Consider the following 13,543-nt stretch of genomic DNA (forward strand, 5'->3'; position numbering starts at 1 on the left):
AATAGCGATTTACATATTAATCCGCTGTATAAAAGGGTATTCTTATAGATTGATTATATATATCAATCTATGTATATGTGCTAGATTTGGCGCAGTTAAAGGACCACATGAATAAACTGCTATGTACTTTATCATTTACTGTGTAAGTTTTTTTTTTCATATGGCTGTTTTGTATACATGTAATGTGCAATTTCTGGACAGAAACCCACAACGGTTTCAAAAAAAGTGTGCGATATCCCCCTCCCCAAACACACTACAAACATGGTGACACAAAACCATTCAAAATCTTCATTTTATTTAATTCCCACTTACAATACACAACACAGGGATATTGTAATAATTATTTCAGAGTTATGATAGAAGATTTAATCATTCTACTGCCATGATTACACAATGTATGTTAACTACATATTACATTCAATATCCATATAAAGATTGCTCAGAATTGCAAGATAGTTAATTAAACCTAATTTATATTTTGATGTACTTACGACAATAAAAAAAATATATATACATTTTAGAAAGAAATATTGAAATGTAAAATACAACATAAGAAAAATAGTAATAAGGAGGGGTCAATCCTTTGCCACAACACTTCTGGTGCGTACATCACAGTGGAGTGTGATAACCCAACATGGCTACATTTCTTGCACACCTCTATAGGGCGCAAAGGAAATTTGCAATGTTACTGGCCACAAAGTGCTTTGGCCTGACCCTTCCAGGACACACCTGACAGCCATCACTTAGAACTGAATTACCCACTAAAGACTTGTTGTACACAGTGTTACATAGAGTTGGGAGTACGGGGGTGGAAGGGGTCACCCCTCCCCATGACTATATTTTACAAAATTCTGCGGCAACCGTCCAACCATGGCACAGATTCCTGGGAATTCCATTATTGAATGTCCATTGATCTCAAGGGCAGACTGTAGAAAATGCTGTCCTAGTACATCCATGGTTGTTTTAGTACAAGACCTTGTAGCGTCAGCAGGGCCTCAGCGAGATTGCTTTGTCCGCCACAAAAAGTAAATAAATCATTTCAGCTGTGAGACAACCTGAGGAGCAAAAAAAAGAAAAACCATGTTGTTTATAAAGATACAACAGAAGTAACAAGAGCATCAGCAACGTCACAAACACACAGTTGGTGCAGCTAATACAGCGTCACTTCACCATGCCAATACATGTACACGGAGAACGTGGAGATCTACAGTCTGACTACCAATAATAAGCGGTGTTTTATTTCTGCTGTTTTACCCAAACACTCAGAACTTCACCTAAACAAGAAAGTTCACCACTGCGATTCCTTGACAAATACTGAAGTATTAATAATGGATGTTCAAAGATAAAAGTCTACTACAGTTGTGTTCTCATGTACTGAACATCTTTTCATCATACGGCACGCGACTTAGATGCTCTGCCATGGGTAGCGAAGCATACTCTTTCCATTATAGTCGCATACAGAGCCGCACACAGAGTACCAGGGACATTAGATTTGTCGCAAAGAAATTGGTATAAAATGTGTATAAGGTTGCAGATTAAACGAAGCATGGTGATTTAGTTGTACATAGAAGTATTGGCACAGCCAGCCCCAGTGGCCAGTGTATGCTTGTAATGTAGTGGTCTGTGAACGCTTGAAATGTAGTTCTGTTGCTTTCGTGGTGCGAATAAGAAACATATTTTAAGAAAAAAAAAAAGATGATTGTTGCAGCCAAGTGCGCGGCGTGCCGAATGGGGCTATTTGGCGCAAATTAGAGCAAAGGTGTATGAGGACAAGTGTAGCTGCTTACATGGTACAAAAAAAAATTAAAAAAATGTTAAAAAACCCCAATAAGTTGGTAAAACTAGATAATAGTTTTGATCAGATGACATGTTGGTAAGGTATTTATGCGATATCCCAGCCGTAGGCATCCAAAAGGTAAGTATTAGGGTTAGGGTGAAGCACTATGGGGGGGGGAGGGTTAGGCTGTGGGCGTGTGGGAGAGGGATGGGTGGGGACTGTAAGGCTGCGGGAAAGGTGAGTTAGAAGGCAAGGCTTAGGCCACTAACCTTTGGGTGTCAGGATCCTGACTGTTGGTATTCTGACCGCCGGCATCCCGTACCAAACCCGTTGACAATACAGATACAATTTTATTTAAGGCACTGAATATATCAATATGCAATTAATGGGATGGGTTTATGCATACCTAGCTGATTTCAATGCTCTAACGCACTTGGGAAATATTGAAATTGCTTAAGATCAGAACTAATTTGTACTAATGGCCTAGTTCACAGTTGCTTTAATTTACAGTGAGGATTAAATAAACCATATTAAAAATTTGGCTCTCTTTTTATGTACATTGTCACACAAGTTGCTTTTTGTCTGTTTTCTTTCCTCCAAGAATAAATTGCACTTTTTAAAGCGGTTTTCCTACTGAAATAAATGGCTTTTGCATAGTTGCTGCCAAACAGATTCCTCGCTCTGCCAGCTGTTATATAGCTGCATACAGCATTCAGACTCTGCTTAAGCAAACCGATGCTCCAGAGAGATTTAGGTTATCGATTATGCACCTGCTTACAGATGATACAGAATGCCTCAGGCAGTGTATTTTCTTTAAGACCAGTTGCCCCAGTTTACAGGTAATAACTTTTTCAATTTTGTTTTTGCGGTACAAATACAGTAGGACATATTTCGGGAGCATATAAGGATAAATCTTTCTTTTGTATTTTTCAGAAAAATAAAAAAAGTTTGTGCAAATCCACGGATCTATCACATTGATACTATAACTTGTACAGGTGACAGGAATGTGTGTTTATTTTTCCAAACAAACAGTGAAAGAAGGTAGGTGGGAAATAGAGGACTCAAAGGGCCCGATTCTGAGTTACACGCAATTCCATCTAAGTACAGGATGCACTACGTTTGGCAGTGTGAGCATAGGCTGATGCCTGCATACACAGCCTAGGGCAATTATAGTCATCTAATGGAGCATACACACGGTCAGATTTGTCAGACTTGTCAGATTTGTCAGATGAATGATTGAACGATTAAACGATTTGAACGATTTGAACGATTTTACCAAAGTTTTGAACGATTTGAACGATTTGAACGATTGAATGATTTTTGACTGCATTAAAATGAATGGAATCGTCCAAGTCTGACTGCAAACACATCAGATGTCAGAAATCGTTATCTGACCATCGGGAACGCGCATCGTTGATCGTCCATCGTTCAGGCATGTCAGATATGTCAGATTTTCCTTCAGATATGAACGACTGAACGATTTTTAAATCGTTATCGTTCATATCTGAAGGAAAAATCTGACTGTGTGTATGCACCATAAGAGTCGTGGGGATATCCAGTTGCGACTGAGTGGGTGTTACTTGGGGGTAACAGGGCTTCTGCACACAGTATAAGTGTTCCATGGGTGTGCTGACAGAACTACAGACTTCAGCACCAAGGAGAGGTCCTGTGCACGAGAGCGGATGATGACGTTCCTTCCCAAGGGGATGGACGGGGAAGGTGCAGTCTAAATACCGCAAAAATCTGCATTTTTTTTTATGAACGCGGAAAGATATTTGCGCTGAAATTTCGGAATGGTTTACCTGCCAGACACACATGTATTTTGAGTACACTATGCTATATCCCTGTAGACTAAGGGTGAGGTGCTCTATTTATCAGGTACTCAGAATTAAGACGGGGACAAACTATACAATTATCTGGCATATCAGCTGATAACTGTATGATCTGCCCGATAATTGTATCGTTAGCATGCAGGAGCGTCAGACGATAAACTGCTTGATACGCTTCTGCAGCCGTCAGCTCGGGAGCTTGGGGTCTGGTGTGCTGCACACGCTCTCTCGTTCAATCCCGTTGAACGCATCTGAAGAAAGCATACATATAGCTAAAAATCGCTCAGCGTGTACACCAATCCAATAATCGCTCTGTCAGGTCACAGCGTTTATCGGATCTCCAGGTGTGTCCCCGGCTTTACACATTCTAAGACCACAACATCAGATGACGTCAGAGCATTTAAATGCAACTGGTCATAACAGTAGTGTAGCCGGAAGAATAAGTAGCCGGCGATAGGTGAGAGTCCAGCTCATACCTTGTTAGCTGCCTCTAGAGAGTTAATAAGATTCTGTAGCTCCTCTTTGTTCATCTCAATGGAGACTGGTGCAATTGCTCCATTTTCTGCAATGTCCAGGTCCAGATTCACAAGTGGCATCTGTAATGTTGAGAGCTTATCGCTGGACATAGCGAGCTGCAACATAAGGTTCAGAGAATATAAATAGAGGTAATACATTTGATCTAGCAGAGATAATAATATATTAGAGAACAAATTACCCAAGTCAAGAAAATAGGCAAAAAGGAAAACAGATAAAGAACAGAGAAATTGATCAACGACTGGTTAAGGAGAGAGCACATCTATGCCTTAGTTTTATGTTGCATTCTCACAATTGTACAATAGGTTCAGCTAACAGTATGGTCAGGCCTGCTGTGTAATAGTTGCGCTGTTTAAAAGATCCTGCACCAAACATACTACTGCAAAGCAATAGAACCTTGAGATTTTATTGGGTAATCTACGAGTCCTCTATTTTATATGCTAGTCATATGGAAAATGTTACTTCACTAAAGGCGCTGGTGAAATGTGAGTTACCACCCTAGCGAGCAGACAGGCTTACACTTCACCCGTTCACGCAACAACTTCAAATGGCAGTGTTACATCAAATAAAGGTTTCACACACAGATATAGGTGGGAGAGCATTTCCCCAATAAGACCTGAGAAGGGAGTGCTCTGTACAGATGGATAGGAGGGTTCAAGAGAACACCATTCCCCAAAACAATTGCATCATGTGGGAAATCTTCGAATCACTCCCTAACAAGGTGCAAGTGTACAGCCCAGCCTTGCAGCGTCTGGGAAGATTACATTTAGGCCATTTCTTTGTAACACACTTTCAGTATTTGCTTGTTCCAACATCGGCATAAAACTTTACCATCTAAATATATAACATCTAAGCATATACAGGATTTGCACCATGATTAAAACCATTAACAAAATACAGGCATAGCTAGGTGTACAATGTGCAATACTTATTTTGTAGTAATTTGATGAGTTTTATTCAGATTAATTTTGCTTTTAACATGGTTTATTATTGACGAGACCCATAGAGAATATGACATTATAGGTCATGGTGGTATTGTGAGAACCTGGACTGTGTGGTCCTATATTAATCTTAGTCCACCACAATGTATAGTTTGCTTAACACCAGGTTCATTATCACAAGATCGTGTAATAGTGCATGGTTTATTGTTTTCAGGAGCATTTTTAAATTATGTACAATATAAAGTAGGTATATAATTATAACTACATCTAATTTACAATACTTCTTAGGTCCTGAAGATTTAATGGGTTGTACATTATTCGGGCATTAATGGATCCCCCAGGTCTATATAATTAGCCCCGAAATCCAGCACGATGGCGGCACTTTTGTTTTCCGGACCCGATGGGACTCAAAAAATAATCCACGAAAAGTGCTGTGGTGAAAAGCGTAATTGTGAAAATATAAGTCCGTGAATTTATCATGGATCCTGTGTGTTTTCGTGCGACTTATCCTATTTGTTTGCACGAAAAACATAAGATAGGGTGAAGAAAATAAAAAAAATTAAAAAAAAGGATAATAAAAATTAGGGGTATTTCTGAAATCCGAACCCCCCCGATCCGAGTCAGGCTCGACTTTTCCGGCCTGACTTGGATCTGAAATCGAGGCAAAACGTTATCATCCCGCCTTCCGGGTCTCGCGGGTTTTGGACTTTATATAAGGTACCCGCGTCGGCGCCATTTTCTCACTCAGCTGTGGACAGTGAAGAGGGAGGGTGGGAGTTAGGGCTGGCTGGGCTGGGCTGTGTAGTGTAGTGGAGTGTAGTGTTGTGCTGTGCTGCTGTTGTCCATAGGGGCTGTGTTCACTCCTCCAAAGTCCATAGGGGCTGGCTGTGTTGTGCTGTGCTGCTGTTGTCCAGAGGGGCTGTGTCCACTCCTCCAAAGTCCATAGGGGCTGGCTGTGTTGTGCTGCTGTTGTCCATAGGGGCTGTGTCCACTCCTCCAAAGTCCATAGGGGCTGGCTGTACTGTGTTGTGCAGTCAGTTGTCCATAGGGGCTGTGTCCACTCCAAAGTCCTGTGCAGTGTCCCAGTCCTAAAGGGGTGCTGTAGTGTTGTCCAGGGGGTGCTCTGTCAATCAGGGGTGCTCCCCCAGAGTGCAAAAAATTAAATATTTTTTCTGTGTTTGTGTATTGTGTGCATTGTGGCTGCATGTGCATCAACAAAGGAGTAGTGCCAAGCGTGCGCCTGTGTCATAAGTAAAGGGCCGGCTGGCTTGTCCGTTAAAGGGTGCTTTAACCCCCAAAGTGCACTCCAAAAAATATATTTTTGGGGGGGGTTTGTGAATAGTGTGCGCAGTAGCCGCACGTGCATCAACAAAGTAGCGCCAAGCGTGCGCCTGTGTCATAAGTAAAGGGCCGGCTGACTTGTCCACTAAAGGGTGGTGTAACCCTCAAAGTGCGCTCCACAAAAAATAAAAAATTCTCCTTTTTTTTTCTGTCTTTGTGAATTGTGTGGGCTGTAGCTGCACCTGTATCCTCAAAGCAGCAGCGACAAGCGTGCGTCTGTCTGTTAAAGGGTGGTGTAACCCCCAAAGTGCACTCCACAAAGAATAAAAAATTCTTCTTTTTTTTCTGTCTTTGTGAATTGTGTGGGCTATAGCCGCACCTGCATCCTCAAAGGAGCAGCGCCAAGCGTGCACCTGTGTCCCATAAGTAAAGGGCCGGCTGGCTCATTTCTTAAAGGGTGGTGTAACCCACAAAGTGCACTAGTCTCCAACAAAAATAAAAAATTATTTTCTGTGTTTGTGTGCGCCTTAGCCGCACGTATATATCAATATAACATAAATGGAGGACCAAACTTTCTCCGATAAAAATAAAATAGGGAGAGATCAAGAACCACTTCCTCCTAGTGCTGAAGCTGCTGCCACTAGTCATGACATAGACGATAACATGCCATCAACGTCGTCTGCCAAGGCCGATGCCCAATGTCATAGTAGAGGGCACATACAATCCCAAATGACAAAGTTCAGGAAAATGACCTTAAAAAAAACATTTAAATCATCTGAGGAGAAACGTAAACTTGCCAATATGCCATTTACGACACGGAGTGGCAAAGAACGGCTAAGGTCTTTCCCTATGTTCATGACTAGTGGTTCAGCTTCACATGACGATGGAAGCCCTCCTCCCGCTAAAAAAATCAAACGAGTTAAGCTGGCAAAAGCACAGCGAAGAACTGTGCGTTCGAAGAAGATATCACAAATCCCCAAGGAGAGTCCAAGTGTGGTGGCGGTTGCGATGCCTGACTGGACGGGAAGAGGTGGCTCTTTCCAGCATTTGCACGCCCCCTGCAAGTGCTGAAAGGAGCACCCACAGTCCACTTGCTGATATGCAAATTGAAGATGTCACTGTTGAAGTACAACAGGATGAGGATACTGGTGTAGCTGGCGCTGAGGAGGAAGTTGGCGAGGAGGATTCTGATGGTGATGTGGTTTGTTTAAATCAGGCTCCGGGGGAGACAGTTGTTGTCAGTGGGATGAAAAAGTCCATCACGGTCATGCCTGGGCAGAAGACCAAACATTCCACCTCTTTGGTCTGGCAATATTTCTATCCAAACCCGGACAACAACTGTCTTGCCATATGTACCATATGTAAAGGTGAAATAAGTAGGGGTAGGGACGTTAACCACCTAGGAACATCCTCCCTTATACGGCACCTGCAGCGCGTTCATAAAAAGTTACTCTCAAGTTCAGAAACTTTGGCTAAGACCGTAAGCAGTCCAGGGACACCTAAATCCCGTTGTCCTGTTGTATCCAAGCACCTGCAAACCACACCATCAACTCCCTCCTCGTCAATTTCCTCCTTAGTCAGGATCGGAAGTAGTCCTGCAGGCCATGTCACTGGCATGACTGACTCTCCTATCCGGGATTCCTCCGGAGGATCCTGCATTGCTACGCCTACTGCTGCCGCTGCTGCTGTTGCTGCTGCTGGGAGTTGTTCATCATCCCAGAGAGGAAGTAGAAACACCACTACTTTTATTAAACAATTGACCCTCCAACAGTCATTAGCGAGGAGGATGAAGTACGACAGCAGTCATCCTGAAGCAAAACGTATAACTGAGGCCTTGACTGCTATGTTGGTGTTAGACGTGTGTCCGGTATCCGCCATTAGTGCAGTGGGATTTAGACAATTGATGGAGGTAGTGTGTCCCCGGTTCCAAATCCCGTCTAGATTCGACTTCACTAGGCAGGCGATACCGAGACTGAGGACACTTTTTCTGACGTTTCTGTACAGTGTCCTGAAAAATGTGGTTGTACCCAATGTCCACTTAACCACGGACATGTGGACAAGTGGAACAGGGCAGACTAAGGACTATATGACTGACAGCCCACTGGGTAGATGTATCACCTTATGCAGCAACAACAGCAGCGTCACCAGTAGTAGCATCTCAGAAACGCCAGCTCGTTCCAAGGCAGGCTATGCTGTGTATCACCGGTTTCAGTAAGAGGCACACCGCCGACAACCTCTTAGAGAAACTGAGGGAAATAATCGCTCCACTTAGACTCTCCTGGGGATTTGTGATATCTGACAACGCCACCAATATTGTGCGGGCATTACATCGGGGCAAATTCCAGCACGTCCCATGTTTTGCTCACACAATAAACTTGGTGGTGCAGAATTTTCTGAAAAGCGACAGGGTTGTGCAGGAGACGCTTTGGGTGGCCTGAAAAATTTCTGGCCACTTTCACCATTCAGCGACTGCGTGCCGAAGACTGGAGCGCCAGCAAACACTCTTGAACCTGCGCCGCCATCACCTGAGGCAAGAGGTTGTGACGCGGTGGAACTCAACCCTCTATATGCTTCAGAGGATGGAGGAGCAGCAAAAGGCCATTCAAGCCTATACATCCACCTATGACATAGGCAAAGGAGGGGGTATGCACCTGACAAGCGCAGTGGAGAATGATTTCCGTGTTGTGCAAGGTTCTCCAACCCTTCGAACTTGCCACATGTGAAGTCAGTTCAGACACTGCCAGCTTGAGTCAGGTCATTCCCCTCATCAGGCTTTTGCAGAAGCAGCTGGAGAAAGTGATGGAGGAGCTAAGACGAAGCGATTCCGCTCGGCATGTGGGACTTGTGGATGAAGCCCTTCATTCGCTTGCCAGGATTCCAGGGTGGTCAATCTGTTGAAATCAGACAACTACATTTTGGCCACCATGCTCGATCCTAGGTTTAAAGCCTATGTGGTGTCTCTCTTTCCGGCCGACACAAGCCTGCAGAGGTGCAAAGACCTGCTGGTGAAAACACTGTCAGCTGATGCGGAACGTGATACGTCAACAGTTCCTTCTTCATTGTCTCCCGCAACTGGGGTTGCCAGGAAAAAACTTAGGTATCCTAAGCAACCCGCTGGCGGTTATGCAGGGCAGGCAGGACCAAGTTTGGACATCTGGTCCGGACTGAAGGACCTGTCAACAATTTCTGACATGTTTACTGTCACTGCATATGATACTGTCACCATTGACAGAATGGTGGAGGATTACATCGGTGACAGCATCCAAGTAGGCATGTCAGACAGTCCGTACCTGTACTGGCAGGAAAAAGAGGCAATTTGGAGGCACCTGTACAAACTGGCTCTATTTTACCTGAGTTGCCCCCCCCTCCAGTGTGTACTCCGAAAGAGTATTTAGTGCAGCCGGGAACCTTGTCAGCGAAAGACCTAGGAGGTTGCTTCCACAAAATGTGGAGATGTTCAGAAAAATGTATTATCAACTCTTCCAGGGAGACCAGCCTCCAGAACGTACAGAGGGACCTGTGGTGGTGGATTCCAGCAGGGACGAATTAATACTCTGAGAGGATGAGGATGTACACAACACTGAAGAGGATGAGGAATCGGTGGATGAGGACGACATCTTGTCTCCGTAGAGCCAGTTTGTGCAGGGCCAGATTAATTGCCAGCTTGTCTTGTGGGGGCCCAAACGAACCAATCATTTCAGCCACAGTCGTGTGGCAGACCCTGGCACTGAAATGATTGGTTTGCTAAAGTGTGCATGTCCTGTTTATACAACATAAGGATGGGTGGGAGGGCCCAAGGACAATTCCATCTTGCACCTTTTTTTTTTTTCTTTGCATTATGTACTGTTTGGGGCCTAGTTTTTCAAACTGCCATCCTGTCTGCCACTGCAGTGTCACTCCTAGATGGGCCACGTGTTTGTGCTGCCCACTCGTGTCGCTTAGCATAGTCATCCAGCTACCTCGGTGCAACCTTTTGGACATAAAAACACTATTGTGAGGTGTTCAGAATAGACTGGAAATGAGTGGAAATTAAGGTTAATAATAGCATAGGAGCAGAAAAACCCACAAATTCTGTGATTTTAGCTGTTTTTATGCTTTTTTTTTTTTTTCAAAAAAATACAGATCCAAAACACAAAACCCAAAACAGGGAAGGGTGGTTTTGGCAAAACCAATCCAGATCCAAAACATGAAGAAAGATCCAGATCCAAAACACGAAAAGTGGCCGGTGCACACCCCTAATAAAAATAAATCAACAAAAAAACCAACAAAATTTCGCCCCTCCAAAAAATTTCAGGGCTAACTGGATACCGCCTTAAGTTTATTATTTTGTGCATTATAATTTACTAGTGTTACCCCTATTTTTGTTTTGTAAAAGTCCTTTTAGTTACAATACTAATCAGGCATTACTTTACTCCCATTGTGGAAATATTATAAAAATATATTCACAACTAATGCCCATCCTCCACATGTGAACTGAAAGATTTCTTGAAATCGATTATTCTGCTCTGCACATGTAAAGACATGTCATTTGTCTGGTTTAGTAGAACCGGAGTGAAGCCTAATACCAACGCACACTTAGCACATATACATATATTTATTTTCTTAAGACGCCCCCTCCATCTCCATCTCTTGTGCATCATCACTTGCATGGAAGTTAATGATTCTCATTCAATAAAGAGCCATTAATGAATTAGAAGCATATTGGAGCAGGTCTAACAGTATATTAATTATAGTCACAATATTGTTAACACAGAAATAATGCATAGGTCTGCAGATCATGGGTCTGATCGATCGAAGAACTTTATGTAGCGATATGAAAAGAGAGAAAAAAAAATTCTTTGCGAGTTGTTCACTTTGGGACAAAAGTATAACTTTTTATTTTTTTTAAAAGACATTGCAAATAAGCAACCACAAAAACAGCAGCCACAATACATAAGGCTTTCTTACAAACGGAAAACCGTTATATTTGTTTTAAGGTAACTGGAAGAGATTAGTTTAGGAATTGCGGGTAGGCTTTTGAGGAGGTAATTTTACTACCTGCCTACAGTATGTAACAAATTCAAAACATTCAAAAGTGTATTACCATATATGCCATTCACTTTCATGAGGACCCAATCATAAAAACTATTTCTCAGCAGTGAATTGTGAATTTCTAGAACAATGGCCCTCATTCAGAGCCGCTCGCTAGCGGCAGTACGCTCGTTCCGAGCGATGTTCGCACATCTGCGCATGCGTACGGATTTTAGTACGCATGCGCGAACCAGTCAGTGCGGCCGCAAATCGTTTGTACGCTATATAGCGAGTGCCTGCTTTTTTGAGTGACAGAATGAGGCGTATGTGGGTGGTAACAGGGGAAGGTGCTTGAAAACAGGGGAGTGGAATTCGAACGCAGGCGTGCTTAAAGGTCAAAACGGGCGTTTTAAGGGAGTGCATAATTAATATAGCAGCGTCATTGACCACGTCACTTGGTTTTTTTTAACACAGAACTGCTCGCAAAATAGCGGTTGAAAACACCAACCACAAGAATAGCGAGCAGTTCATACGCTGTACGATGTACTCGATTAATCTAATAAATAGCGGACATGACGTATGGTGCGTGCAGCCAGGGGGCGTTTTTAACAAATAAACAAGCGTATGTTTTGCTCGCTCGTTCAGACTTAGAGGTGTGAACAGACTGCAATTTGCGAACGGATCATATGAATAGCCACCCCTTGTTTTTGAACGAACGACCGCAAATAGCGAACGGCTCTGAATCAGGCCCAATAAGCCATAGGAGGCTGGATGAAGAAGGTTATATCATTTATAGCTTTTGAAATGCTATACAGTAGTAGGTTTAATGTTATTGCCTATATAAAGCATACAAAAGCAAAAAAACTCTAGTAATTTTTAGCCCAAATTTGCAATATATATATATATATATATATATATATATATATATATATATATATATATATTTTATTTTTTTTAAGCAATCAGACAGATAGAATCCCTTAACGTTGTGTTTTTTTAGATTATACAGACTGCACACTAATCAGAAAGCAAAAGCAGTCAGCCTCAGCAATATACAGAACATTAGATTATACTGGAAATAACCGGGTTATCCCAAAAGACTTTGGACAGCAACTGAAGTGTAATCTTCTGCAATCTTCTTTCATTAAATAAAAAAATATATATATCAAAGAGGTGATGGTGGTGGGCTTTCCAGCTTCATATTTGTACCATCATTTATTTTCTCTTCAAATATGCTTGCTGAAAAAGTAGCTCTCTATAAGATAAATACACATACATGTGGTTCTACTAATTTCGATAAATGTGCTTTCTTCTGTAAAATTATTTATTAATGTATTTATTAAATGGTTTGCAAATCCAAAAATGTTAAACAATTCAGATCTTGGAGATTGAAAGAATGTATTTAATTTAACAAACAAATGGGCAGACAGAGAATTGTTTCTGTTGTGTTAAGCCGGGCATACATTGTGCAATTATTGGCCAGATCTGCAGATTACTGACGGATCAGGCCAATGATTGCCTAGTAGCCAACAAGCGATAATTGGACAGTCGGGCATGAAAAATCTTCCAACATGCCGACTGGTCTGTTCATTGGTCGGCCACATCTGGCATTTCCCGTTCCTTCATAGGGGAGGAACTGAGAAATGTTTCCTCCCCAGGGCAGGAAAGCCGATACATACATGTCCACTTGCACCTTTGCCGCCAAGCTGGTATACGCGCTGCATTTGCACCAGCGATCCATAGAATTGCATGGTGAAAATGCAGCACGCGGCATGGCGTACCGTGGCGCACGCAGCCACGGCAAATCGCATGGTGCAATGCGTGCACACGTTTGCAGCGCAAGCGGCAAAGATGCAAGAGGACACATCTGTATCATGGTCATACACTGAAATGAGTGTTAGCCTGTCATATAAAATATCAGTCAGTCTGACGGACATTTTAGTGCAAATATATTTTATTAGTTTATAATAGACAAGTTTAACAAAAACAATTATAGCAGTATATATACACTTACATACATATATCGCAATCAATCTGCAGACAAAAAGAAAAATAAAAACATCTAAATATAAAACAAAAAAACAACAAAAGGGGAAAAAGAAAAGGGGAAGAGAAAAAAAAAGAAAAACAGCTCCGAATCCCACAAAGAACAGAAGAGAAGGAAAATAGAG

The 13,543-nt window shown here is 42.4% G+C and overlaps 1 protein-coding gene across 1 annotated transcript in view; it reads right to left on the bottom strand.

Moving 5' to 3' along the window:
* Positions 1-273: 273 nt before the first annotated feature.
* The window catches only part of COMMD8 (COMM domain containing 8), a 43,588-nt gene continuing 30,318 nt past the window's right edge, over positions 274-13,543 (bottom strand). Inside the window, exons 4-5 of the mRNA XM_088450556.1 lie at positions 4,083-4,238; positions 274-1,055 (exon numbers count right to left, since the gene is read on the bottom strand). Coding sequence (XP_088306682.1) covers positions 1,035-1,055; positions 4,083-4,238 — 177 coding nt within the window. The 3' untranslated portion in view covers positions 274-1,034. The remainder of the gene's footprint in view (positions 1,056-4,082; positions 4,239-13,543) is intronic.

This window comes from Taudactylus pleione, unplaced genomic scaffold (assembly GCF_031769625.1).
Source record: "Taudactylus pleione unplaced genomic scaffold, aTauple2 ptg000519l, whole genome shotgun sequence".
Lineage (NCBI taxonomy): Eukaryota > Metazoa > Chordata > Amphibia > Anura > Myobatrachidae > Taudactylus > Taudactylus pleione.